Source organism: Carassius auratus, chromosome 28 (assembly GCF_003368295.1).
Source record: "Carassius auratus strain Wakin chromosome 28, ASM336829v1, whole genome shotgun sequence".
Lineage (NCBI taxonomy): Eukaryota > Metazoa > Chordata > Actinopteri > Cypriniformes > Cyprinidae > Carassius > Carassius auratus.
Genome location: NC_039270.1, coordinates 21,401,544 through 21,428,247, shown reverse-complemented (window position 1 = coordinate 21,428,247; position 26,704 = coordinate 21,401,544). Strand labels below are relative to the sequence as shown.

The 26,704-nt window shown below is 36.8% G+C and overlaps 1 protein-coding gene across 3 annotated transcripts; it reads left to right on the top strand.

Annotated features, from left to right (window-relative positions):
• The first annotated feature begins 911 nt into the window (after window positions 1–911).
• Window positions 912–23,599, top strand: LOC113047130 (zinc finger protein 836-like). 3 transcript variants are annotated; one of them, XM_026208409.1, is made up of 3 exons: window positions 912–1,286; window positions 15,193–15,903; window positions 21,256–23,597. In XM_026208409.1, exons 1-3 carry the CDS (start codon window positions 1,118–1,120, stop codon window positions 22,479–22,481), a joined length of 2,106 nt encoding a protein of 701 aa, XP_026064194.1. In that variant the 5' UTR covers window positions 912–1,117; the 3' UTR covers window positions 22,482–23,597. The 3 variants fall into 3 exon arrangements, with proteins under 3 accessions (XP_026064194.1, XP_026064196.1, XP_026064195.1); XM_026208410.1 differs by lacking the exon at window positions 912–1,286 and adding an exon at window positions 7,556–8,024 and having other exon boundaries at window positions 21,256–23,599; XM_026208411.1 differs by lacking the exons at window positions 912–1,286; window positions 21,256–23,597 and adding an exon at window positions 7,103–8,024 and having other exon boundaries at window positions 15,193–15,329.
• The last annotated feature ends 3,105 nt before the right edge of the window (window positions 23,600–26,704 follow it).

Sequence of the window (26,704 nt, the reverse complement as noted above, 5' to 3'; positions counted from 1 at the left end):
GATGCTACACAGCATGTCACAACAAATACCCGACAGAAAATTGCTGAATCATTCTATTTATGACATGCTTTCACAAATTAAAATTATTTACAATGCTTTGTCTCATCCAGTGTAGATATATGATGTGACAGCAAAAAAATGGTGAGTGTGATGTAAAGAAAAGTGGACACTGAAAATAAAAAACTGGCATGACATACAGCCATACATTTGTTCTCTGCATTTAACCCGTCCAAAGTGCACATGCAAAGCAGTGAACAAACACACACCGTGAACACACACCCAGAGCAGTGGGCAGCCATTTAAGCTGTGGCACTCAGGGAACAGTTGGGGATTCGATGCCTTGGTCAAGGGCATCTCTGGTATTGCCAGCCCGAGACTCAAACCCACAACCTTACATTAGGAGTAAAACTCTCTGACCACAAGGCCATGACTTCCCCCTCACCATAGATGATTCAAATATGAATAGAAGGTACAGTTTTGAGTGAGTGAGTGAGTGATACCATCTGTGAGTTTGCATAAGCATCATTTATTTTCAAGATTTGAGGTAAAATTTCTATTGTTGCTTTCACTATGGCTATAAAGCTCATGCAAAATTATATTCAAATTTCTGTTTAATTTAGTGTTTTTGTGAAAATATACTTTAACAAATAACTGTAACACTTTACAATATAGATTTGTTAATGTTTATGTATGAAAGTTTATTAGCATGTTAGTTAATTATTGTAAAGTGCTACATAATGTATTTCGAGTGTTCACTTGAAAAAAATAAGTCGCCCCCCTTAAGAAATATAAAATAAATTCCCCCTACACGCACGCAGAATGTATTATATCCCTCCTCTCGACGCTCCACTCCAGTTCAGCGGGAGGCGCTAAACACATACGTTTGTTTGACAAACACCATTAAACCTCAGAGGAAGAAGATTAGTTTCACCGCACTCTCTGTGGTTGTGTCGTGATGCTTGTTAAATAAAATCTGTTAGAAATATTTCTGAAAGTTTTTGAATCAGGTCAGTAAATACCTGTAATATTTTCATCATTATATTCGTGACTGATTTTTTAAGCGAGCAAGAATATCTGGAGGAGTTTATCATCTGAACTGAGATCTGCTGCTGTGAAGATGGAGTTTGTTAAAGAAGAGAGTGAGGAGGACACGAGTGGACTAGAAACCAGCTCAATAAAACTCGAGGAATCAGAAACATTGAGAATAAAAAACGAAATCCCAGAAACCTGGAAAATAAAATCAGAGGAGCCAGAAACATTGAGAATAAAACAGGAGGAGCAAGGAGGTTGGTTTTTATTCTTCATTCATCTTTGATGATTGTTTGTGACATATTTACGTGTGCAAAGCTTTAACCCTCTGCAGTCATCCTCATTCTTATATGGTTAGCAAAATTCATTTTAAAGTTCATTTTAAAATGTAATATGCAAAATGATAATGCAATATGTAAAATAGCAGTGTATTCCTGTATTTAGATGTACAGTTTACCACGCATGTGTGCAAAATTTTAGCAAAATTAAAAATCATTCAATTCTATAAATTTATGTTTGCCATTTTCTACGCTAGTTTTAATATGTAAATCAAAAACATTTTAACAATTTAAAAGTTGTACAATTAAAATTATATCGTATTACCCAAATTGATAAGATATGTTCAGTATGTCCAAGCAAAACTGTAGCAATTGAATTGCAAACTGAAATGCATTTTTTCCTGAATGCATTTAGACTTATTCATCGTGATACTGCGTAATAATTGCAGCAACAACTTAAAAATGATCCGAAATCAATATTTGAGTAATTACATAACCAGCCAGTGTTCAAAACTATCGCCTTATTTTAGCCCAATTCACTATGGTTAGCTTATAATCATGTTTTATAATTTCAGTGCTATAGGTATGTTTTTAGTGGGAAATTAGAGCATGCCCCTGCGTTATTACGTCACGTCTATAAACATGAAGTTGTTCGGCTACTAGGCTACCGCATGTGAGGATCCTGCAGGTGGATGATCGTTTATATATAAAGGCTATAGCCTTTCCCACAGCAGCTAGAATAATTAAACAAATTTTGATGGACGATTGTAATTCAGAAAGAATTGTGTGTGAATGAAACAAGTAACTGAAATTATATTCAGTAGAGAAGAACAGTAAATAAGCTCATCTGTAGGGCTGTAGTTATCGAATATTTTAGTAATCGAGTATTCTACCAAAAATTCCATTGATTAATTGAGTAATCAGATAAAATATGTTTTTGCTTAATTAAAATGCAATATTAATTATGCAAGAGAAAATAATACTCTATTCTATTTATCTTTTAATTATTGAAAATTAAGCAAACTTAACTTTTTGGTAAACAAGGGGATTTGCTATTAAAAATAAAACATGGAAGAAATGTTGTGTGATTAAACCTTAAAACTAAATGTTAGAATTTTTTTTTTTTTTTTTTTTTTTTAAGAAGTAGGCTATGTACATTCTGCTGAACAATAGTAATACATCTCTGGCAAATACTTGTCTTTAAACTAAACCAGACTTTTATTTTGACGGGTTGATGTTTAGAGTTCTGTGTATGTGATATGACGCTAGTTTTACTCAAATCAAATGGTCAAATGCTCACAAAGTGACTGTCAGAGCAGTTCTGGAGATGTTCATGTGTTCACGTCCTTTTTTTAGTGAGACACTGAAATCACCGCAAGTGTCATACGCACTTCACTGTGTCAGACCTGCCAACATGTACGCATTTTTCGTACTCTGCATGCATTTTGACCCATGTTCAAGTTCAAGTTTTACTACTAGTTTTACATGGGGTCGTTAGAGAAATCTGCGTTTCACAGACGTACTTGGTGATTTTAATCCCGTCCGAATTTGCCACGTGTGTGTTTTTCACACACAACCTCTGTGATAATTCCAGAGCAAATTACCTACCGTTTTTCAGCAAACTCAGTGATCCTCTGAGAAAACTAATCCCGTCCGAATGCGAATGTCTGTGATTGCCGGTGATATTTTATTTCACAACGCGTTTCCTTGTGTGTTTTGGCCAACGTGAATTACCGTAGATGCTCTTACAGCGCGGATGTTTGATATATTTGCTTAGCGGCAAATAAATAATAATAAAAAAATAATACAAATAATAAAATCAAGAGCAAGATCGCGTAAACTGTTAATACCGGCTATTGTAATATCAGCATCAGGTAAGATTACTCACGATCATTTATTTACTTTGTTACATAATGTTTTAATTACATTTAATAAAAAAAAAAGGAAAACAAGTTAAACTAAAGGAATCACACATTAACATGGTTTTGCTATACTAGCCATTTAGTATTTATTGTGTAATAATGAAAATCACAGACGTCAGGTGGTAAGAATCGAAACTCAAACGTAGTTTAGAAAACTAGTCCCGTCCAAATAGTGCTTAAGGAAAATAAAAAAGTTTTTAGCAAGGATTTAAAAATAGACAAGGAAGGGGCCAGTCTGATCTCTAAAGGCAGGGTATTCCAGAGTCGTGGCCCAGCCACTGCAAATGCACGCTCCCCTCTACGCTTTAGCCTAACGCGAGGGACCACCAACAGAGCCTGGTCATAGGAACGTAGGTTTCTTGATGGAGTATAAGGATTAAGAAGTTCAGATAAATAGACAGGAGCTTTGTTATGAAGGGATTTATAAATGAAGAGGAGAATTTTAAAGTCTATTCTCTGAGAAATTGGCAACCAGTGAAGGGATCTGAGAATTGGGGTTATGTGTTAATGTTTACGACAGTTTAAAAGAAGTCTGGCTGCAGCATTTTGGACAAGCTGAAGACGTGCAATTTGAGATTTAGATATACCGCAATATAAAGAATTGCAGTAATCTAGACGCGATGTAACAAATGCATGAACAGCCATTTCTAGAGTTTTTGGAGTGAGAACGTTTTTCATTTTAGAGCGTAAACGAAGCTGATAGAAACTGGATCCAATAACAGAAGAGATATGTATATCAAATTTTAAGTGTTGGTCAATAGTAATACCTAGGTTCTTTACCCGTGAGGATCTAAAAACGGATAAACTATCTAGCTCAGGGCTTATACTCTGAGAGTTCTCATTAGGACCGAAAACAATTACCTCGGTCTTGTCCTAGTTTAAGAAGAGGAAATTTTGGGCTAGCCATAATTTAACCTCCTCTAAACATTGGAGAAGAGAAGTGATCGCAGTGGAGTTGTTTTTCTTAACTGGAAGCATGTACAGAGAGAATAGAGAGGGAGCTAAAATAGAGCCTTGTGGAATGCCACAGGTCAGAGGAGCAGGGGAAGAGAAAAAATTTCCCAGTTTCACTAAAAACCTTCTGTCAGATAGGTACGACTGAAACCATTTCAGAGCGTTTGCTTTTAGACCTACCCAAGACTCTAATCTAGATAATAGTATGGAGTGGTCTATGGTATCAAAGGGGCTGATAAATCTAAAAGAATAAGAACCACAGAGTCCCCGGACTCAGTGGAGAGGTAAATATCATTTAACACCCTCAAAAGGGCGGACTCAGTGCTGTGAGCCGACTTAAAACCAGATTGAAAAACCTCATAAATAGAATTACTGGTCAAAAAGTGTTGAAGTTGATTCAGCACAATTTTCTCTAAAACTTTTGAAATAAAAGGCATAACAGAAATTGGACAAAAAGTTTTTAGAACAGTGTGGTCCAGTGAAGGCTTCTTGAGAAGAGGAGTGACTGTAGCAACTTTAAAGTCGGCAGGAACGGAGCCAGTTTGGAGACACTTATTAATAAGAGACAACAGACCTGACCCAATCGAATCAATAATTAATTTGGGGTGAATGATATCGCTAGAACAGTATGAGGGCTTAAGATTGATGGGTTCAAAAGCATCCAAAAATGCAGATGAAGATGACATGATAGGAGAGATGGTTAAAGTTAAAGTGGGGCAGACACCAAGTCTTAAGTTAGTAATTTTGTCACTAAAATATCTCAAGAAGCTTTCACAGAGAGCATCAGAGGCAACAGGCAAGGTGTTAACAGAAGGATTGGTAACAGATTGAATAATTGAAAACAAAACCTTAGGTTTAGAGTGATTAGTTTCAATTATGTTGGAAAAGTATGCAGCTTTTGCAGACTTAGCTGCAGACTGGTATGAAGTAAGAGAGTCTCTGAACATTTGAAGAGAGATATGCAGCCTGTCTTTTTTTCCATTTTTCTCCATTTTTCCGTCTTTTTTCCATTTACGTTACGACCCATAAGTACGCTTGTACGATTCGCTGCTCTCTAGGTACGCATTTTGTTGCATCTCGCATTTCGCCGATTTCAGTTTCTATGCAATCTATGACGCTGATTCTGCTGCTGATCCACAGCGTGTAAGTGGAGTGAAAAGCTTTCGGCCAATCAGAGCGGTGCATGTTAACCCACCGCCCACCTGCCCCTCCTATCCACAAGCTTAGTTGGCAGTTAAGTGGTGGAATGGCTTGAAATCTAGAAGGTTTTAGACAGGTCAGGTGCTGATTAACGTAAGATAAAGGTAACAGTTAGGCTATGTTTAGCCTAATTGAATTTATGGACATCAGAAATTACCTTGACCTGACATCATAACAAGCAGTCCAGCTGTGACGAGCTCAGTTCATATCACGCGTTCATGTAGGCTAACATGTAAGGGTGGCCCTGCCAATAACGCACCTAAAAGCTGTCACAAAGAACCGGCAAAAGTAATGTTTATGAATATTTTATGAATATAATTATTAATAAACAAGTGTTTTCTGTATCAATGTCGTGTCATCTGCAAAGATAAAGTTGACGATGCTGTCTAGCGATCTTCGCAGTAGTGAACGCGCCAGAGAAATGCACATTTCATATGGATTAACGTTACATAAGCAGAGAGCAGTCGGTTTTATTTCGTTTTGAAGTGTTCTGTTCAACCCTCTTGAGTCGGTTAACGCGTATACGCGCTATGATTCATTTTCTCCTGATAACCCCGAAAAGAACTTAAATTACGCTTTCAGTTTTGATCGTACCGATAAGAGCAATATCGAATCTGTAAAGGGTCTACTTTTATTTGTATACAGACATAATAACAACAAAACTTTGTGCACATAAAATAAAGATAACAAACAAGGTGTGCTGTCTTCAGCCTTTGTCTCCGCTGATCTTCATTTACAAACACATCATAAAAATGAACTGTAACTTAGTGAATACTCAACTAAGAGACATGAGAGAGATATCTATAGAAAGCCTGGCATGTCTACTTTTAAACTAAACAAGTGCTGCCGAAAACAAATATTCTGTGTTAAAGTAATCCATATGAAAACAATGCGATGTCCGTTTTTCACGTCTCCCTTCATTATCTTCTAATTCGACCACGCCCCCGCGCTGAACGCTCTATTCAGATTCTAATGTTAAATAACGTTTTTATTTTACTGTTTGCTTCGCGATGAGAGGAATAAGATATAAGTCACCCCAAAATGTGATGTGGTTGAGTATTTGAGATTTGGATTTCCTCAGAAAAAAAGAATGAAGCACTTTATTCAGCAGAGATAATAAACATGAGTAAGTCTCTTATTATTTACTTATATACTTGTACTAGTTTTCATATAACGTATAAACATTTTACTAGTTAGACTTTTTCCAAACTATAATTCCTGACTAAATGTATAATTAAGTGAAACATTATGAAGTTTCAATAACAATATGCAATACTATACCATTCAAAAACTTTGAAATAAATAATATAAATGTAACAAATAAATGTAACTGTAACAAATGTAACAAACAATGCTGTTTCAATTAATTCCCCCGAAAAAAAAAATATATATATATTCTCAGCTCTTTTCAACATTAATAATAATCTATTAATATGAGCACAGAGATGTTTAGTTCTCTGGTGACAAGAAAAGTCATGATTGCCTCCAAAGGCAGCATTTGTTACAAAGAGACTTTCACTGATGCACTACTTAAAAAAGCCAAATCTGCAACCTTTAACAAGTTAAACAATGCAAAAGTTTAAACACTTTGCATGGAAAATTATAAAAAAAAAAATTGTTTGTAAATAAATTTATTTATTTAGAAATAATGAAAGAAAGAATTTAGACTATCTTTATTTATCATGCACCTTTTTGATTAACAACTTTGCAGACTGTTTTCAACGTATGCTACAAAGCCAGTGGCTCAAATGTGAGAAGTATAGGTCGACTGATATATCGGTTTTGCTGATTAATCGGCATGGTAGTTGATTGCTGGTTTTCCTGCTTCATCCATTGCTGGAGCGGTTGAGAATGCTCTGTTTACAGTGTGAGAGTGGCCTCTAGTGGTTGAAATCACTGACAGCATGTGCTGTAACGTAAAACAGTGACACAAGTCGGCAGCACAACTTTCGAGCAAAATGAGAAAGCGTGTTTTTTTTGTTTTTTGTTTTTAAATAGCTGATTTTCGTTTTTTTGCAGAATCTGTTCATTGAGATCACGAAGAAGCCTCTCCGTGTTTAAGAAGTATTGGTATATTTAAAAATGTACATTTTGACGTTGAAATCTACCAGTTTTTCAGAGAGACTAGAGCGCGCAGTAGAGGCGTATCATTGTCTGTGTATTTCCATACTAGTTAAGCTGGCTGTTGTTTCTTTTGTTTTTGCCCCACCCTCCAAGGGAAGCGTGACTACTAATTATGCAGCTCTCTGGCCGGCTCTAGCTGATATAAAAATTCAATGAAGATGGATGCCGCAAAGATTATTGCAGATGAGCTGAACCGTGGCATTTACACCGGAAATGTTTTGAAGTACTTGTTCGACAAGACGGATGCTTATGAACAAGCGCTCACTGATTCACAAGGCAATCTGAGCAACGATGAAAGCGGCATAATAAGACTGTATAATATCCCTAATCTACAACTGAGCGAAGATGAAGACGAGGAAGAATGTATTGGACTGGCGTCAGACGAGTTGGACCGTAGGATATCAGAGGCTATATCGATAGTAACATTTGATGGGGATAAAGACAGAGAAAGTGTGCCCGAATTACGTATTTCATTGGAGGCAATGAGATCTGCAAGAATGCTTTTGTTTCTTATGGGGTGAGTTTCCATAAACGTCAAAGTTTGTCATTTTGTGTTCATTCTAAGAACACGTACACGTTATCTCATGTTTTGTCCATGTTTAGACATTACATTAGTTACTTGCATTTACGCATTACTTTAAGTGTTTCCTGCGTGAGGTAATTTTTTGGTGTACGTTACCATGATGTTCACCTGCTGCTCAAAACTACTAAGATACCTCAGCGTTTCACACACAGACTGTGAAATAACAGGTTACATGTTCTTTTCAATAAAATCCATGCAAAAGTTAGTATCAGATAATTTTAGGTTACAGTATAAGATGTACTGAATATTCTTCAGTTTTATCCAAAACAGAAATATGACGAATAGAATATCAGACCTCTGTCATATGGCCAAAAATAAATGCAAAAAAAAAAAAAAGCTTTTTGCATAGTTGTTTGCATTTGTAAGATATGATATGGTAGCACTTTGAAATAAGAGTCCAAATGTAGCATTAAGATTAATGAAAGCTGTGTAAGTATTGCTCCTTTTCAGAGTAGAGCCCCCTATGATTTCTGGGATGTGGAAAATGTGGAATCACGGAATCCAGTCATAAAACGGAATTCACAGTTTAAGGTGGAATGTCACGGAATTTGTCAAATTTTTTAATTAATCAAAAGTAGGTCATTACACTTAAATGAAATCATGATATGGAATAGTATCTGTAACTATTAAGCTGCAAATGTCAATTTAAATATGAATCCTGCATGTTCTGTGTGTTAATGAATGGTGCAGACGCAAGGTTTAATTTGTTAATTTACACACACACTGAAGTGCGCGTGATGCGCGCAGTGGTTTCAACTTCTGCTGTTTCACTAAATGAGGATGTAAACACATGAACAGAACTGCTCTGACAGTCACTTCATGAGCATCTGACCATTAAATTTGAGTAAAATTAGCATCATATCACACATACAGAACTGTAAAGGTATTCATGGCAACCCATCAAAATAAAACTCTGGTTTGATTTTAAGTCTATTTTTAGTAGAATGTTCTATTATTATTATTACTACTACCAGTATGGTTCAGTATAACTCATCCGTTTAAATTATATTAAGACTTAAAGTTCTGCATAATTAAGGGCGTGGCCACTTGAGTGACAGGTGGATTGCAGATGGGTCAGTGACGTTTTAGAATTTCAAAACAGTAAAAAATAAAAATGAAAAGACAAATTAAATCTAGCATTTTTTTGTGTAATTCTGTGTGTATATTTTTTGTTTTTATAAGTGCCCTTTATAAAAAAAATAACAATATATGACATTTTAATGTGTTTCTTTGTATACAGTCCTTGAAAATGTCATACGGTAAAACGAAGTGATTTTTAGAAATAAATTAATATTGTTTTTCATGACACGGTTAAATACAACCAAGAATGTAATAGTTGATCTGTAAGTATTCTATAACAAATTGCAAAATATAAACACCTACACCACAAATACTACATATTTTGTATTGTAACGACTAAAGCATGTCATCTATGGACATTTGTTCAATTTTTTTGCTAGAAATTAGTCAAAAATGCCTTGAAGTTATGTATATATATATCATACTAGCTCTCCTCCATTATTTTCATGAACCATGTAAACAAAGTATTTATTTTTATTTCTTTTAAAATCCAATGTTTTGCCATATGACATATTTTGTTTTACTGTATGACATAGTACAATTTCAATGTTTCATTGCATTTTTTATGTAATAAATTGATGTAGGCCAATTCAGAATGATTTCAAAGAAACACAAGGCATCTCAAGTGAACCTTTTATTAACAGTAGAATATATATTCCCAACACTTGGAACATTTCTTTTCTCAACTCTCTTTCAGGTCAAGGAACACATAGGACGTGCTATATGTAATACATGACAATATTAGTCAGATTTACAACAATGAGATAACGTAGAAAATTCAGTTTTTAACATTCAGTGGGCGGAGGTCAGTCAAAAAACTGTTTTAGTGACATCATTACTGCAGGAACTAACGGGTCGTTCGTTGTAGATGAATTCTGTTAAACAAAATATCTCGCTTGGCATTGAACTTTGAGCTTTAGAATTTTACAGATAATATTTATACTCCTAACAACAACATTACACACTAACTGAAGTTTAAAACATGGGATCACGAAGAACGGGACCTTTAAAGCCTTTTTGGATGAAATTTTTTATAGATAAAAACCATGACCTTGATGTGACCTTTGGCCACAAATTCAGATACTGCACTCTGCCATTGGATGACCTTACACAACTAAAACACTATTGCAAAAGCAAAGTGCAGTATCTGAAAACTAAATCAGATAAAAAAATTAAAGGGGGGGTGAAATGCTATTTCATGCATACTGAGTTTTTTACACTGTTAAAGAGTTGGATTCCCATGCTAAACATGGACAAAGTTTCAAAAATTAAGTTGTACGTTTGAAGGAGTATTTCTGTCCCAAAAATACACCTTCCGGTTTGTCACAAGTTTCGGAAAGTTTTTTTCGAGTATGGCTCTGTGTGACGTTAGATGGAGCGGAATTTCCTTATATGGGTGCTAAGGGCGCATCTGCCGGAAGAGCGCGCGCTCCTGTATAGCAGAGCAATGAGAGCACAACAGACTTCACTGATCAGAGCAAGAGCGTCGCAAAATGTCACAAAAGGAGTGTGTTTTTGGTTGCCAGGGCAAGACAACCCTGCACAGATTACCAAAAGAGAAACAGCATTAAGGGACCAGTGGATGGAGTTTATTTTTACAGAGCATCAACGGAGTTGTGCAAGTGTTTGTGTTTGTTCCCCTGCATTTCGAAGATGCTTGTTTTACAAACAAGGCCCAGGTTTACGCTGGATTTGCACATCGTTTATTAAGGATAATGCAGTCCCAACGAAAAAGGGTCACGATCGTGTGTTGGAACCGCAGGCGGTGAGTAAAACTGCTTCAAATATCTCTGTGTTGTTAACTTAGCTATCAGTGCGTAAGCACATCAAGTAAACAAGATGCGATGTTGTTATCAAACTGCACTTTCCACATGTACAGCTTAAAAAAAAAAAAAAAAAAAAAAAGACGACAAAGTGGAACTTAGTCGTTTTCCAAAACCGCTAAGCAAATATATACAGTTTCAGTACATACCACATAGAGACGCCTTTGCTGATGCTGCTCTTGTTAAATTTCAGCCTCTGGATCTGTGTCACAGCTTCCAGACTCGCTCAACACAAAATCCTACTGGCGCTCGTGATTCTTTAGCTCCGCCCACACGTCACGCCTCTAGGCGCTCGTGTTTTTCCGGGAAAAATCCGTACAGACTATCTTTCTCTTATGAATATAATAAAACTAAAGACTTTTTGGAGTTATGAAGGATGCAGTACTACTCTATATGTACTCAAGATTAACAGGATATTGAGTGAAAATGAGCATTTCACCCCCCCTTTAAAAAAAAGAACTAGTTCATCCAGCTTTCTTTTTGTGTCTCTTACTACATGTTGATTGTTTTAATAACTTTAATAGTTTTATTGGTGTTTGCATGTGGTGTATGTTAAAATTACTCTGTAGAAAGCCTCAAGATCATCTTACCAAAATGTTCCTTTTACCACAAATAGTTTTGCTCATTTTATTTCAAAAGTAATTAATTACAGACCAAGTAGTTAAAATACACACAATTTAAACTTCCTAACAATATAACTAGGAATGTCATCAAGGAAAATAAGGGATAATTGTGATTCTTTATAGGAAAATAAGAGGCAGAGTAAGGGTTGCTTATTTTTTTGCTTAACATATTTATGTGCAATTATTCTAAAGGGAATTTTTATGTCATACAAAAAATGTCACACACAAACCACTGGCCTGTGAAATAGTGAAACAAGTCATCCATCAGGTAAATTGCATGTTATTTTGCCTAGCTGGATGTTTTGCTTATGATAATCATGTACTTTGCATTCACCCAAACTGATTGACCCAAATCATAATGCGGCTGGTGAAGGGAATTGCAGGCAGCGCGAGTTCCGCTTTCTGTGAACCAGGAACGACCAGGCGGCAGAGGATTACACTTGGTCATAAAGCCTTCCCCTAAAGTGGTAACAAATGAAACCGTGATTTGTGCAAAATGAATGATTACATATCAGTAGAGCTGAAACAACGAATCGATTTAATCGATTAAAATCGATTATTAAAATAGTTGTCAACTAATTTAGTAATCGATTCGTCGCTAAATAAATTTTATTTGCCATAAGCGGTGCATATTTCAAATCTGCGGTGACCAAAGTGTGGCAGTAATGAGCCACCGGAGGTTTTACTCAGCCAGTACAGCAGGTGAAGTAGCGAATAGCCAATAGCTGGCCTCGTTTTATGACACGTGCTTCCCGAACAGCGTCTCTGCAGCATTCAGCGGGAAGTGGGAGTACTTTACTTTGAGCCTTCAAAATGAAGGGTAACCTGTAAACTCTGCACTACTGAACTGTTTAAGGGGTCGTTCACATATCGTGTCTTTTGCGTGCTCAAGTTCGTTATTTCCTATGTAGGCGCGCAGTATGCACTCTCATAATGGAAGCGACGCGGTCGCGACACGCACGCGGTGCGATGCGCCCGTTTTTCCAGGCGCGTCCACACCGCATCCATTTATCCTTTGCTGAAATTTCCGGGTCTTCATGGAGAGGGCACGTCACGGAGAGAGCACGTCATGGTTGCTTAGCAAAGGCAGACGCCTCAGGGGCGCTTGTGCCCGAGTGCTTTGGAAAGAAGGAGAAAGCGGCGCGACTAGCGTTTTCCACGCGTTTTTAGGTGCGATATGTGAACGGCCCCTAAGAATTTTATTTGTGCAGATTCTCCAGTACAAGGTTGTTTGCAAAGGTTTAGTCGTAAAAGCTGATAACATTGCTTTTTAACAGTTAACATTTAAAGCTTTACAAACATGTTATGTGATCAGTTTGTCGTTTACCAGTTCATAATTCAGACTTGCAGCCTAATTATGACTGAATGAGAGAGGTAAATGTTTGAGTATATTTAAAATGCACTTCTTTTCTAAGTATTCACTGCTCTTTTTCACACAGCAGGTTTTTTGTGTGTGTCCCAATTTTTTTATGGACAACCTTCTGATGGATTTTACTTTAAATTGGGAGTTCCATTCAGGTTTCATGCCATTGGCACTTTTTTTTCGAAGGATTGTTTACAATTTCACAGCATAAGCTATAAAGCTTTTTCCCAGTAAATAATAAAATACAATGCACTGCAATTTTATTCTGTTTTATCCTTATACTTCTTGAAAATATGTTCTCAAAGATTCCTTAAGCTTTGTTTGGGATGTTAAACTACTTTAGGAGCTCTAAGGACTGCCATGGTGAAAACAATATTTGAAATCTCCTTGTGAATTTTGCTAGAGTATGGGTCAGTGTTTTGATTGCAGAAGAGTTCGACAAAGGATTACTAACATAATAAAACAACTCCAGGTATATTTTTGATGAGGATATGACGATGCAAAATGGTTAAAATCTCTTCAAGATCTATGCTGAATGATAAAGACCCTTTATTAATAATTTACTTGGGGAAAAAATGGGAAAAACTAAAATATAAGTACATAAACCGATTAATCGATTAATCGTAAAAATAATCGACAGATTAATCGATTATCAAAATAATCGTTAGTTGCAGCCCTACATATCAGTTTAGAATTTGTTATTTGCATTTGAATTTGTTATTTGCATTTGCATGCCTGGTAGGCATTAGGAGTGTGCACGGATAGTCTAACATTCGAATAATCTTTCTGCTCTAATTAGTCGATAAAAAAAAATTATATTCGAATTTCGCTATATTTTTGCTTTCCAAACAAAAAAAGGAAAAATAAACACAATAAAACCTAGTTCGGTCACTTTCTGAGATTCTCCACGGCATATTTGAAGATGTATGCAAGCAAAAAATAATTAATTAATGAATAAGAACTGCGGTCTTCTACAGTACTTCAAATATACAGTGGAGAATTACAGAAAGTGACCAAATTCAAGAATATTGTTGTGGCATCTCTCAAGCAACAAATAAACACACACCGCTAACTTGGAGAATGCAGTGAAAACTCCTCTTCTCATGTCCGCCCTAGACCCTCGGCACAAACATCTCAGGTTTCTCGATGAGAACATGAGAGGAGTAAGAAAAAATTATCAGAGGATTTTCCTTGATGCGAGTGGTGCGGATGCAGCCGCCGCCACCAACGATGAAGAGGATGCAATGGCCACTCATCGGAAAAAGCTGAGCCAGTTCTTCAGCGACGATTACAGAGAGTCCAGCCGAGACGAGTGGGAACAGTTCTTGCTGGAGCAATGTATTCCACCAGATGAGGAGCCCATTCAGTGGTGAAACGAAAATACGAAGCGCTTCACAAAATTTATTCGCTTAGCACACGATTATTGTGAGTCCCGCTAACGTCTGTGCTGTCAGAGCGCGTTTTCTCTCGTTGCTCTGAAATGGGACAAAATTGAAACAGGAGATTTTGTCACAAGACAGAACAGAAGACAGTCACAAAGCCATTTTAGGACTTAACTCAGTTTTGACCAGATGTGTAGTTACTGCGCTTTGCCTTTGAACAGCAGTATAGCTCTCTCGATTGATCTGTGTTCCTGTGGCTCAGTGGTAGAGCATTGCATTAGCAACCCAAAGGTAGTGGGTTCAATTCCCAAGGAACACACATACTGATAAACTAAATGTATAGCTGAAGTCGCTTTGGATGAAATTTACTGCTAAGTGCATAAATTAAATTGCACAGTGCAAACAGCCAAACATATATTTTAGTAAATATAGAAATCCTGGCAAGGACACGTCCCTTAAAAATGGACTTTATGGTCACCCTACTTTTGATGCATCCATGATAGAAGGGACCGAGCAAAAGGGCACATCTGCTGCAGTTTTAGATTTAATTTGTAAGGGATTACTTTTTTTTTCCCAACAGAACGTATATTCAAATTTTATAGTTCATCAAACACATTTAATAATTCTCCTTATAGAAACATTGTTTATAATGTTATATAAATTATAGTTTGACAATCATTACCTCTTTCATGACGTTTCAGGGAAGTATAATTTATAAAATTGCATCAAAAGTAACAAAATTTTGTATATAAATTGTCTTTAAACTGTTACACCAGGATTCATTTTTATGTTTTTCAAGCTACTGACAAACTATTTTTGCTTTTATTTTAGAGTTTGCAGAAACTGAGGAGAACGAAGTAATGAATGAAGATGAAGAGAAAAATCATGTCAAAACTGGAGAAAAAACTATGAGTTGGTCTCCAACCAAAATGAAAGATTTACAGAAAAGAGGAGCCAAGAAATCTTTCACCTGCACTCAGTGTGGAAGGAGCTTGACAAGCAAATATAGTCTTGAACGTCACATGAGAATTCATACTGGAGAAAAACCTTTCACTTGTGATCAGTGTGAAATGAGTTTCACACAATCAGCACACCTTAAGAAGCACATGAACATCCACACTGGAGAGAAACAATACCCATGTGATCAATGTGATAAAACATTTTTGAGCACTTCCGTCCTCAAGGATCACATGAAAGGTCATACAAAGGAGAAGCCTTATTCATGTTATTTGTGTGGAAAAAGTTTTTTACGTTTTTCAGTTTTGAAAGAACATCAGAAAATACATACTAGTATGAAAGAGTACATGTGCTTTCAGTGTGAAAAGACTTTTACTTCAGCAAAGTGTTTAAAACTGCATGAGAGGATCCACTCTGGAGAAAAACCTAATAAGTGTTCACACTGTGACGAGAGATTCAGTGACTCAGCAAATCTGAAAAAACATGAGAGGAGCCACACTGGAGAGAAACCATATCACTGCACTTCATGTGGGAAGCGTTTCAATAATTCATCTGCTCTTCACAGTCATACAAAAAGAAATCACAGTAAGTATTTAAGATTCAATTAAGAAATCAAAGGAGTTGTTCCTTTCCAAAAAACAATGTCAAAACATTTTACAAACCTGATTCCAAAAAAGTTAGGACACTGTAGTCAAGTCAAGTCACCTTTATTTATATAGCACTTTAAACAAAATACATTGCATCAAAACAACTGAACAACATTCATTAGGAAAACACTGTGCCAATAATGCAAAATGATAGTTAAAGCTGCAGTAGATAACTTTTGTAAAAATATATTTTTTACATATTTGTTAAACCTGTCATTACGTCCTGACAGTAGAATATGAGACAGATAATCTGTGAAAAAATCAAGCTCCTCTGGCTCCTCCCAGTGGTCCTATTGCCATTTGCAGTAAGCCATCTGCTCCCGGTAAGAAACAACCAATCAGAGCTGCAGTCCGTAACTTTGTTTGTGTTCAAAATGTAGAAAAATGTATATAATAAGCGAGTACACCATGAATCCATTTTTCACTAGGGTGCACCTATAATAAGTGTTCATATTCTGACTATTTTAGATTGCTTCGGGGGTACCGCGGCGGAGTTAACCTTTGTGATTCTTCATAGACATAAACAGAGAGAAGTAGTTCCGGCTATGATGTTCTTCCACAAGAGCGTCAGAAGTTACCTACCGCAGCTTTAAAGGCAGTTCGTCATTGAATTCAGTGATGTCATCTCTGTTCAGTTTAAATAGTGTCTGTGCATTTATGTGCAATCAAGTCAACGATATCGCTGTAGATGAAGTGACCCCAACTAAGCAAGCCAGAGGCGACAGCGGCAAGGAACCGAAACTCCCATCGGTGACAGAATGGAGAGAGAAAACAGGCTCAGTTGGGGGGCCAGTTCTCCTCTGACCAGACGAAACCAGTAGTTCAATTCCAGGCTGCAGCAAAGTCAGATTGCGCAGAAGAATAATCTGTTTCCTGTGGTCTTGTCCTGGTGCTCCTCTGAGACAAGGTATTTACAGGGGATCTGTATCTGGGGCTCTAGTTGTCCTGGTCACCTCTGTCTTTCAGGGCTTTAGAGGTCGTTTCTAGGTGCTGATCCACCATCTGGTCTGGATACGTACTGGATCGGGTGACTGTAGTCACCCTCTGATCTGGATACAGACTGGATCTGGTGGCTACGGTGACCTCGGAATAAGAGAGAAACAGACAAATATTAGCGTAGATGCCATTCTTCTAATGATGTAGCAAGTACATGTTATGGGAAGTGTTCCCAGTTCCGGTTTACCTAATAATACAGCCTAAAAACCCTTCAACGGATTTGGATATTAAAAGCATTTTAGTATGTTATGTGTAAACCAGGTTAAAGAGATGGGTCTTTAATCTAGATTTAAACTGCAAGAGTGTGTCTGCCTCCCGAACAATGTTAGGTAGGTTATTCCAGAGTTTAGGCGCCAAATAGGAAAAGGATCTGCCGCCTGCAGTTGATTTTGATATTCTAGGTATTATCAAATTGCCTTTTGAGAACTAGAGAACGTAGCGGACGTAGAGAATTATAATGTAAAAGGAGCTCATTCAAATACTGAGGTGTTAAACCATTCAGGGCTTTATAAGTAATAAGTAGAGGTGGGCATAGATTAATTTTTTTAATCTATAAAAATCTCACTGATTTTAAAATTAATCTAGATTCATGAGTTCACATCTACGTATATTAATACAGTAAGTTTATGCGTATTTGGCGTGCTGTCCGGGTGGAGGGCTCCGAACTCGGGATATGGCCCGAACCCAGAGTACTCCCACCGGTTGTGGTAAGAGTAGATGGATCTATAAGTGAGGAGAAATGGGGTGTAGGAGGGATGCTGAAAACTGTCAATGAACAGAGGTAGGTTCTGCTGTTATTTATACCTTGTCATGAGTTGATTACTGATTGGTCTCCACTTGTGTTAATCAGTTTAATGAACTGCGACTGTTCCTCCCAAACTTTGTTATAAAACAGCATTTAAAATAGCTCATTCGAATTTTGCCGAAGGCATTCAGAATATGTGTTATCCAAATAAAATTGACAAACAGTAAGTCTTTGAGAAGGGATTTATCAAGCTATGTGGTGCATTAGAAAAGGGGCTCATCTCATGTTTCCAAAATGTATCATAAAGTGCTTGAAAAAGCTGTAAACTAGTTCCACATCGCAAAAGGTGCAAACAACATTAATCCTGTTTCACACCAATGTTTACTTTTTTTTTTTTTTTTTTAAGTTTGTGGGTGTCAAGGTACAGAAACCAAATAATAGCACTGGATAGTCTTCAATGTAAAAATGAAATATACAATCAAACCTACATTTATTCAGATATCTTCAACATTTCTCACATTATTACAGTTTTGCTATATATATCAAAAATTATATCTGGTTTCTGAATAATTTTTGGTTTGACTGTTAAAACTACAAAGAATTTAGTCAAGAGCAGGGAGTGATTTTAATTTTAATTTTCTTGGATTAACATTACAGCAGCCAGTAGCTAAATTAGGCGAAGTCACTTTAAGAGACCATGAACGCATCCAATATAATACACATCCCATTTTTTTCCTCAACTGTTTACTTTCACTTAAGACATAACTGACAGTTTTTTCGAGAATAATTTCCAATGTGGATATTTTGACATATTTTGTATGTATTTGTCGGCACAAGAGCAAAAATAAGCAAATTCTATGTTCTAGTGTTTTGAGACGCATTTCTCTGCGCGAGCCCTGAACACCAGAACACTGTGGTGTTGAATTGGGCTCTTTCACATCATTTTTTTTTTGTCAAACTGCGATTTGCATTTGTTCATTCGGGTGCAGGAGGAACTTCGATGTGAACTTCGCAGAAGACTAGTTTTACAAATGCTAGAAACGTGACTTTCTAAGGAAAGATTGCGATCAAATAGCACACCTACGTTCCTAACTGATGAGGAAGAATTGACAAAGACCATCAAGTCTTAGACAGTGTTCTAGGTTATTACAAGCAGAGTTTTTAGAGTAGCGGTCCTATTACTGAGCCTTGAGGTACTCCATACCGCACTTGTGATTGATATGATACATCTTCATTCACTGCTATGAACTGATGGCGGTCATATAAGTATGATTTAAACCATGCTAATGCACTTCCTTTAATGCCAACAAAGTGTTCAAGTCTATGCAAAAGAATGTTGTGGTCAGTTGTGTAAAACGCAACACTAAGATCCAATAAAACTAAAAGAGAGATACACCCACGATCAGTTTATAAGAGCAGATCATTTGTAACTCTAAGGAGAGCAGTCTCAGTACTATGATACGGTCTAAATCCTGAATTGTAATCCTCATATATACCATTTTTCTCTAGGAAGGAATATAATTGTGAGGATACCACCTTTTATAGTATCTTGGACATAAAAGGGAGATTCGAGATTGGTCTATAATTAACTAGTTCTTTGGGGTCAAGTTGTGGTTTTTTTGATGAGAGGCTTAATAACAGCCAGTATGAAGGTTTTGGGGACATATCCTAATGACAATGAGGAATTAATAATAGTCAGAAGAGGACCGATGACTTCTGGAAGCACCTTTTTTAGGAGCTTTGATGGTATAGGGTCTAACATACATGTTGTTGGTTTAGATGATTTAACAAGTATATATAATTCTTCCTCTCCTATAGTAGAGAATGAGTGGAACTGTTCCTCAGGGGGTATATAGTGCACTGTCTGATGTGATACTGTAACTGACGGCTGAATGGTTACAATTTTATCTCTAATATTATCGATTTTAAAAGTAAAGTAGTTCATAAAGTCATTACTGCTGTGGTGTTGGGAAATGTCAACACTTGTTTAGGCTTTATTTTTTGTTAATTTAGCCACTGTATTAAATAAATACCTGGGATTATGTTTGTTTTCTTCTAAAAGAGAAGAAAAGTAATCGGATCTAGCAGTTTTTGATGCTTTTCTGTAGGATATGTTACTTTCCAGCCAAGCAATATGGAATAGCTCTAGTTTTGTTTTCCTGCAGCTGCGCTCCATTTTTCGGGCTGCTCTCTTTAGGGTGCGAGTATGCTCATTATACATACCATGTATGTGCAACTGTATTTAAAATGCTAGAAAAAAGTCCATAGTTTCTGTTACATCAAGTTGTTCTGAGGTTTTGGATATGCTAAGGAATTCGAATACATCAGGAAGATACATTGTATTTGTAACGAAGTAGAATTTTAAGATTTTGGCTATATGAAGTTTGCACAGAACTAAATAATGATCTGAGATCTCATCACTTGGCTACATAATTTTAACACTGTCAACATCAATTCCATGTGACAGTATTAAATCTAGAGTATGATTTCGACAATTAGTAGGTCCTGAAACGTGTTGTCTTACCCCAATAGAGTTCAGAATGTCTATAAATGCTGATCCCAATGCATCTTTTTCATTATCGACATGGATATTAAAATCACTAATTATTAAAACTTTATCTGCAGTCAGAACTAACTCGGATGTAAATTTACCAAACTCTTTAATAAAGTCTGTATAGTGCCCTGGTGGCCTGTATACAGTAGCCAGTACAAACATAACAGGGGATTTATCATTAACATTTGTTTCTGTGGATAATGTTATATGAAGCACCATTACTTCAAACGAGTTATACTTGAAGCCTGCCCTCTGAAAAGTCCTAAAAACATTGTTATAAATTGAAGCAACACCTCCCCCTCTGCCTTTTAGATGTGGCTCATGTTTATAACAGTAATCTTGGGGGGTGGACTCATTTAAAATAATGTAACCATCAGGTTTTAGCCAAGTTTCTGTCAAACAGAGCACATCTAGATTATGATCAGTTATCATTATTTACAAAAAGTGTTTTCATAGAAAACCTGGTGATGTACAGACAGGTGTCAATGGCACAGTTTGATGCAGACTCATTGGGTCTAAGATGTGATTTACATGAGGTCAGTCAGTAGATTAGAAATCTTTCTGAATATTATAATGAATGTGTTATCATGATCCGGTCCACAAGCTACACTAGAAGAATATTGGAATACAATACATTTTTCCATATGAAAATTATATTTTGCACGTCACCGATGTTAATAAAAAAAAATTTGTATGCTTCCCAACACAAGCAAAGTGCTTTACAGTCAAATGTGTATTACCAAGAAATAAACATAATATTATTTGGAACTGGACTGATGAAAAACAGCAGTAATATCATGAATAAATTATTTTTATATCTGATACCTCACACCAGCCTCTTAGTGATACCAAATCTGCTTTTGTTGCCACCATCTGAAGAACTTGGTGGTTCTTCTCTCAAATTTTATTCTTGAGTAACATCAGGGTTCACTATGTTAACATTTCTCAGCTTTTTCAAGATACTGAAAATTAACAATTTTTTACTTTTATTTCAGAGTTGATTGAAGAAATTGGGAAGAATGAAGAATCGGGTGAAGCTGAGGAAAAAAATCATGTGAAAACTGGAGAAAAACTTTTGAGCTCACAAACCAAACTGAAAGATTTAAAGAAAAGAATGGCTAAGAAATCTTTCACCTGCAGTCAGTGTGGAAAGAGTTTCACACGTAAATCAAATCTTAAGCATCACGTGAGAGTTCATACTGGAGAGAAACCATTCACTTGTGACCAATCTGCACACCTTTATGAACACATGGACATCCACACTGCAGAGAACCAGCACGCATGCGATCAGTGCAATAAAATGTTTTTATGGGCTTCAGATCTTCAGAAACATTTGAAAGTTCATTCAAAGGAGAAGACATATTCATGTAATTTGTGTGGTAAGAGTTTTTTGAGTCTACAAAATTTGAAAGAACATCAGAAAATACATACTGCTGTGGGAGAGTACATGTGCTTTGAGTGTGAAAAGACTTTTACTTCAGCAAATTCTTTAAAACTGCATGAGAGGATTCACACTGGAGAAAAACCTTATAAGTGTCCACACTGTAACAAGCGATTCAGTGATTCAAGAGACCTAAAAAGACATGAGAGGATCCACACTGGAGAGAAACCTTACAAGTGTTTACAATGTGACAAGAGATTCAGTCAGTCAGAAAATCTGAAAAGACACAATAGGACCCATACTGGAGTAAAACCTTACGAGTGTTCACAATGTAACAAGAGATTCAGTGAATCAGTGCATCTGAAAAGACACTGTAGGATCCACACTAGCGAAAAACCTCATAAGTGTTCACACTGTGACGAGAGATTCAATGAAATGGGAGACCTAAAAAGACATGAGAGGATCCACACTGGGGTGAAACCTTATAAGTGTTTACAATGTGACAAGAGGTTCAGTCAGTCAGCAGCTCTGAAATCACACGAGAGGATTCACACTGGAGAGAGACCTTATAAGTGTTCACACTGTGACAAGAGATTCAGTGTGTCATCAACTCTGAAATCACACGAGAGGATCCACACTGGAGAGAAACCTTACAAGTGTTCACACTGTGACGAGAGATTCAGACAGTATACATCTCTTAAAACACACGAGAGGATTCACACTGGAGAGAAACCATATCAGTGCACTGCATGTGGGAAGTTTTTCATTCAATCATCTTCTCTAAACAGTCATATGAAAAACAATCACAGCAAGTCTCCGTACAAACAGAGACATGTTTAGCTATATGCGTAAAAAAAAAAGTGTATCATATAGGCCTTTCATCCAGACAGATCGGCCATTTTGGGAGCCTACTTATTGCTAATTGTGAAACCTTTTTTTTACACTGGTTCCCAGAGTGGATACATCTGAAAATGACACATCCATATATTTTGTGAAATAAAATGGTCATCACCCCACATCTCTACCTCAACAACAATAACAGGTGGACTACATGCTTGTTTTCGTGCTGCAGAAGCCTATTAGCTTTACTGACTTTTATTGTTTTTGTGTTGGAGCATGTGCATAAACTTTGCTGCACGCTGTATACAAAACCAAGTCATCATCATCTTTTTTAGAGTATCTCTGGCAGAATTACAGCACCGCACATTGTTTGGCATGAGAACTACATTTTGAGTCAGTTTTGTGTGTACACAGATATTTCTTGAGACAACGCTGTTTTATGGAAGAATGAGAAATAAAAAGATTGGATATGGAAAGATCTGTCTTCGTGTGGTTGAGCCTTAAGTAGATCCTCTTCAGATGCAGCACTTTTAGATTATATGCTGTGTCCTCAACAAATATGACAGAATTATTCATCGAGCAGTAAAATATATTCTGTATGAATCTTCCTACAAGCAACATGACAAAGAAACATTATACGAAGTTTTCATATTGAATAAAGTTCATTTTCATCTTCAAAACCAGCAGATTCAACTGAGGGATTCAGATCAACTTAAAGTCCCTCCCCCAAGAACAATGTCAAAACATTTAATAATTATATATTGTTCTTCTCAAGTGATGAATATTCGATTAGTTGATTTGATTATAGAATAGCCTGGTTCAACCCCAAAGCCTGGTGCGGTTGACTAATGTGATCGCTCAATTCTGATTTGTTGACTATATCTGTAGATATTAACTGTCCATTTCAACGGAGCGTTGTAACTTTCAGAACGGTTATGCAAATACTCACCTCTGACAGTCTTTGCACAGTTCATTTTACTGATCTTCTCAGCAAGATATTTGCGAACCCTGAAGAGATGCTTGCTTACGTCCTCTAAGGTGGGACCTTCTTCTTTAAGTCTCTGAGACAGACACTCTGTTTAGCATACTAAACACACAATCTAACACAGAAACTGAATCTCAAGTAATGCTGCCCAGTGATTATCACATACAGGTACAACTCAAACGTCATGGAAAAGTTTGTTTATTTCAGTAATTCACCTCAAATTGTGAAACTTGTGTATTAAATAAACTATTTAAATTCAGTGCAAGCAGACTTAAGTCTTTGGTTCTCAACAAATCTCAACAAATAAGTTAATAATTAAAAAATTAAGAAGACCAATAAAAATAATACATATTTAGTGACTTTTTGGTCTTCTGGAAAGTATGTTCATTTAATGTACATGTACTCAATACTTGTTAAGGGCTCCTTTTGCTTTAATTACTGTCTCAATTCAGCGTGGCATGGAGGTTATCAGTTTGTGGCACTGCTGAGGTGGTATAGAAGCCCAGGTTTCTTTGACAGTGGTCTTTAGCTCATCTGCATTTTTTGGTCTCTTGTTTCTCATTTTCCTCTTGACAATAGCCCATAGATTCTCTGGTAAGTATTATGGCCAGAAAAGAACACCAACACCATGGTTATTTAACCAACTTTTGGTGTTCTGGGCAGTGTGGGCAGGTGCCAAATGAAATCTGCATCTTCAAAAAGCTGGCCAGCAGAAGGAAGCATGAAGTGATCCAAAATTTCTTGGTAAATGGATGCAGTAACTTTGGTTTTCAAAAAACACAATGGACCAACACCAGCAGATGACAATGCACCCCAGATCATCACAGACTGTGGAAACTTAACACTGGACTTCATGCAACTTGGGCTATGAGCTTCCATTTATGTTGATTACATTGTCACAGCTGGTAATGAGTGGTGTTGACTGGGACATGATATCCCCAAATATGCGACCATTATCATTGGAATTTACAAAATCAATTTCTCTCCTAGTCCCTGCATTTAGGTAATCACATATGAGAATATGTCCTTTGGATTGAAAGTGTATGATGTCTTTTTGCATCTGGAGAAAGCACTCTTCTTGGTAGTAGGGAGAATCATGAGGCGGAATAAAAACAGCACAGAGTTAAGGATTAATCTGTGGCAGGATAGATTTGATTTCAAGCCAAATCAGTGTTTTGACCATTTTAATCAGGTGCTTAGATGATCATTGTGCAAAATAAGTATACCACCTGATGCATTACCAAAATTTTGTTTATTTTATTTTTTTAGTGAGGGCAGTGATTTTTCTGCATTCTTTTGGACAGTGCAAGGGCTTATTATTCCAACACCATGTCTCATTAAATGTAGCAATGTCTATGTCTTTTATATTACTAATTAAGTCTTTTTCCCAAAAGATGAAGAATGCAGACCCTGTAAAGTGTGTTTCCGGGAGCTGCTCTTCCTGTGTAGATTTCTGTAGATACTTGGCCCACAGTAGCTGGCATAATTAAAAATCCCACCGAGAATTTTGTTGTCGAATATGCCCCCCCTCCCATTTAAATTGATTCGAGCTCAATATGGAGATTCCTCCAAGAGCGATCACTCATCCACATTGAGGCTACAGTCCAGCGGCTTGTTCTCCCAGTACACCGACAACATAAGTTCTCGCTAACACCTCGAGGGATCAGAGAGAGCGATAGAAAACGATACTTAAATGGCCGCGGGAGCAACTTGCCAGTACATTCCTGTTCACTGCAACAATGTAATCAATTTTTCACGGACACACGTCAATCACAAAAGAAATCGGTAAACATCACTTGACTGGCATGGGGAGTAACTTTTCCCTCCCCATAGACAACACTGGCATCCTCTATTTCCTTGAGCTCGAATCCAGCCTGTGTTTGTCAGGCGAAGCACTCGTCTCTCTATCAAATGCAGAACCTCTTTTCTTTTCGTCCGACTTTCCCACCAATATCTAGGTTCCACCTCCTTCACCACTCATGCTGTACCATTGATTATTTGTCTGTCCTACTCAAGGCTGTGTCCGCATTTCACCCACACTGCACGTCGTTTTTATTTTGATACTACGCACCTCAACCTAAAAATCAGAAAACAGTAGGTAACTTTTGTAAAAATATATTTTTTACATATTTGTTAAACCTGTCATTATGTCCTGACAGTAGAATATGAGACAGATAATCAGTGAAAAAATCGAGCTCCTCTGGCTCCTCCCAGTGGTCTTATTGCCATTTGCAGACAGTCATCCGCTCCCGGTAAGAAACAACCAATCAGAGCTGCGGTTCGTAACATAAACAGAGAGAAGTAGTTCCGGCTACGATGTTCTTCCACAAGACGCAAGCAGTTCTGTTTATTAACCACTAGAGTGTCAAAAGTTACCTACCGCAGCTTTAACAATGACTAATGGTAAACAAATAAAACAGTGTGGATTGTGGAATCAAATTAAGATCTGCACATTTTTAGAGTGAGTTATCGCTGAAACCCATCAGTTTTCAGTGCGCTTCCGTGAATTCTTTCATCATAAACAAAGCGCAGATGCACAAACAGAGTAAGAAATAGATTAATTTCACAGAGTATACAGCCTCAGTGATTTATAATGATATTTGTGTGTGTGTGTGTGTGTGTGTGTGTGCTTAAACTCACCATAGATCAGAGTTATTGATAATGCTATAATTTATTTGCAGTCCCATTAAACATTAGCCATGACACCCATGACTGTTTTTTGTCTAAAAAGACGGGTTTATGATGTGTAATGCATTTGGCTGCTTTTAGCCGTACCCTGAAGTTGGTTAGATCATATTAAAACGTCTAAAATCCTTAAATTTATAGGTTATAACTACATCTCTCATATCTGTCCGATGTAGACCGGTGAATATTTGTTTAAAAAAACCTATAGGCCTATAAATCTCTATTATTGGCCCATATTCAAATGTTTGTGCAGAGTGTGGAATGCACTCTTTTACCTGAAGCGCCAGCACGATTACTTAAATTTTTGTCATTGAAGATTGTTAAAAGTGGTTCTTGCTGCCAATATTGTTCAATCTTACAGTAAAATTTGATAAAATACTTTTGCCTCAGTTCTATTGACAGTTGTTACACATCTCAAAAAAGATTTGAATAAAGTGTAATTACCATTTTAAGTTCCTGTGGGGGGCAAATTTTATGGCCAGTAAAATCAGATCATCCACCTCAACTTACTTCAGTGATTCAAAAGTCTTCTGTGTTGCTAGAATGAAATAAT

What these genes read in the sequence shown, in the direction of transcription:
- LOC113047130 (XM_026208409.1), top strand. Translation starts at nt 1,118, where the DNA reads ATGGAGTTTGTTAAAGAAGAGAGTGAGGAGGACACGAGTGGACTAGAA. An exon ending in AAAACAGGAGGAGCAAGGAG is followed by an intron (nt 1,287 to 15,192) that starts GTTGGTTTTTAT and finishes CTTTTATTTTAG; the next exon opens with AGTTTGCAGAAACTGAGGAG. An exon ending in TCATACAAAAAGAAATCACA is followed by an intron (nt 15,904 to 21,255) that starts GTAAGTATTTAA and finishes CTTTTATTTCAG; the next exon opens with AGTTGATTGAAGAAATTGGG.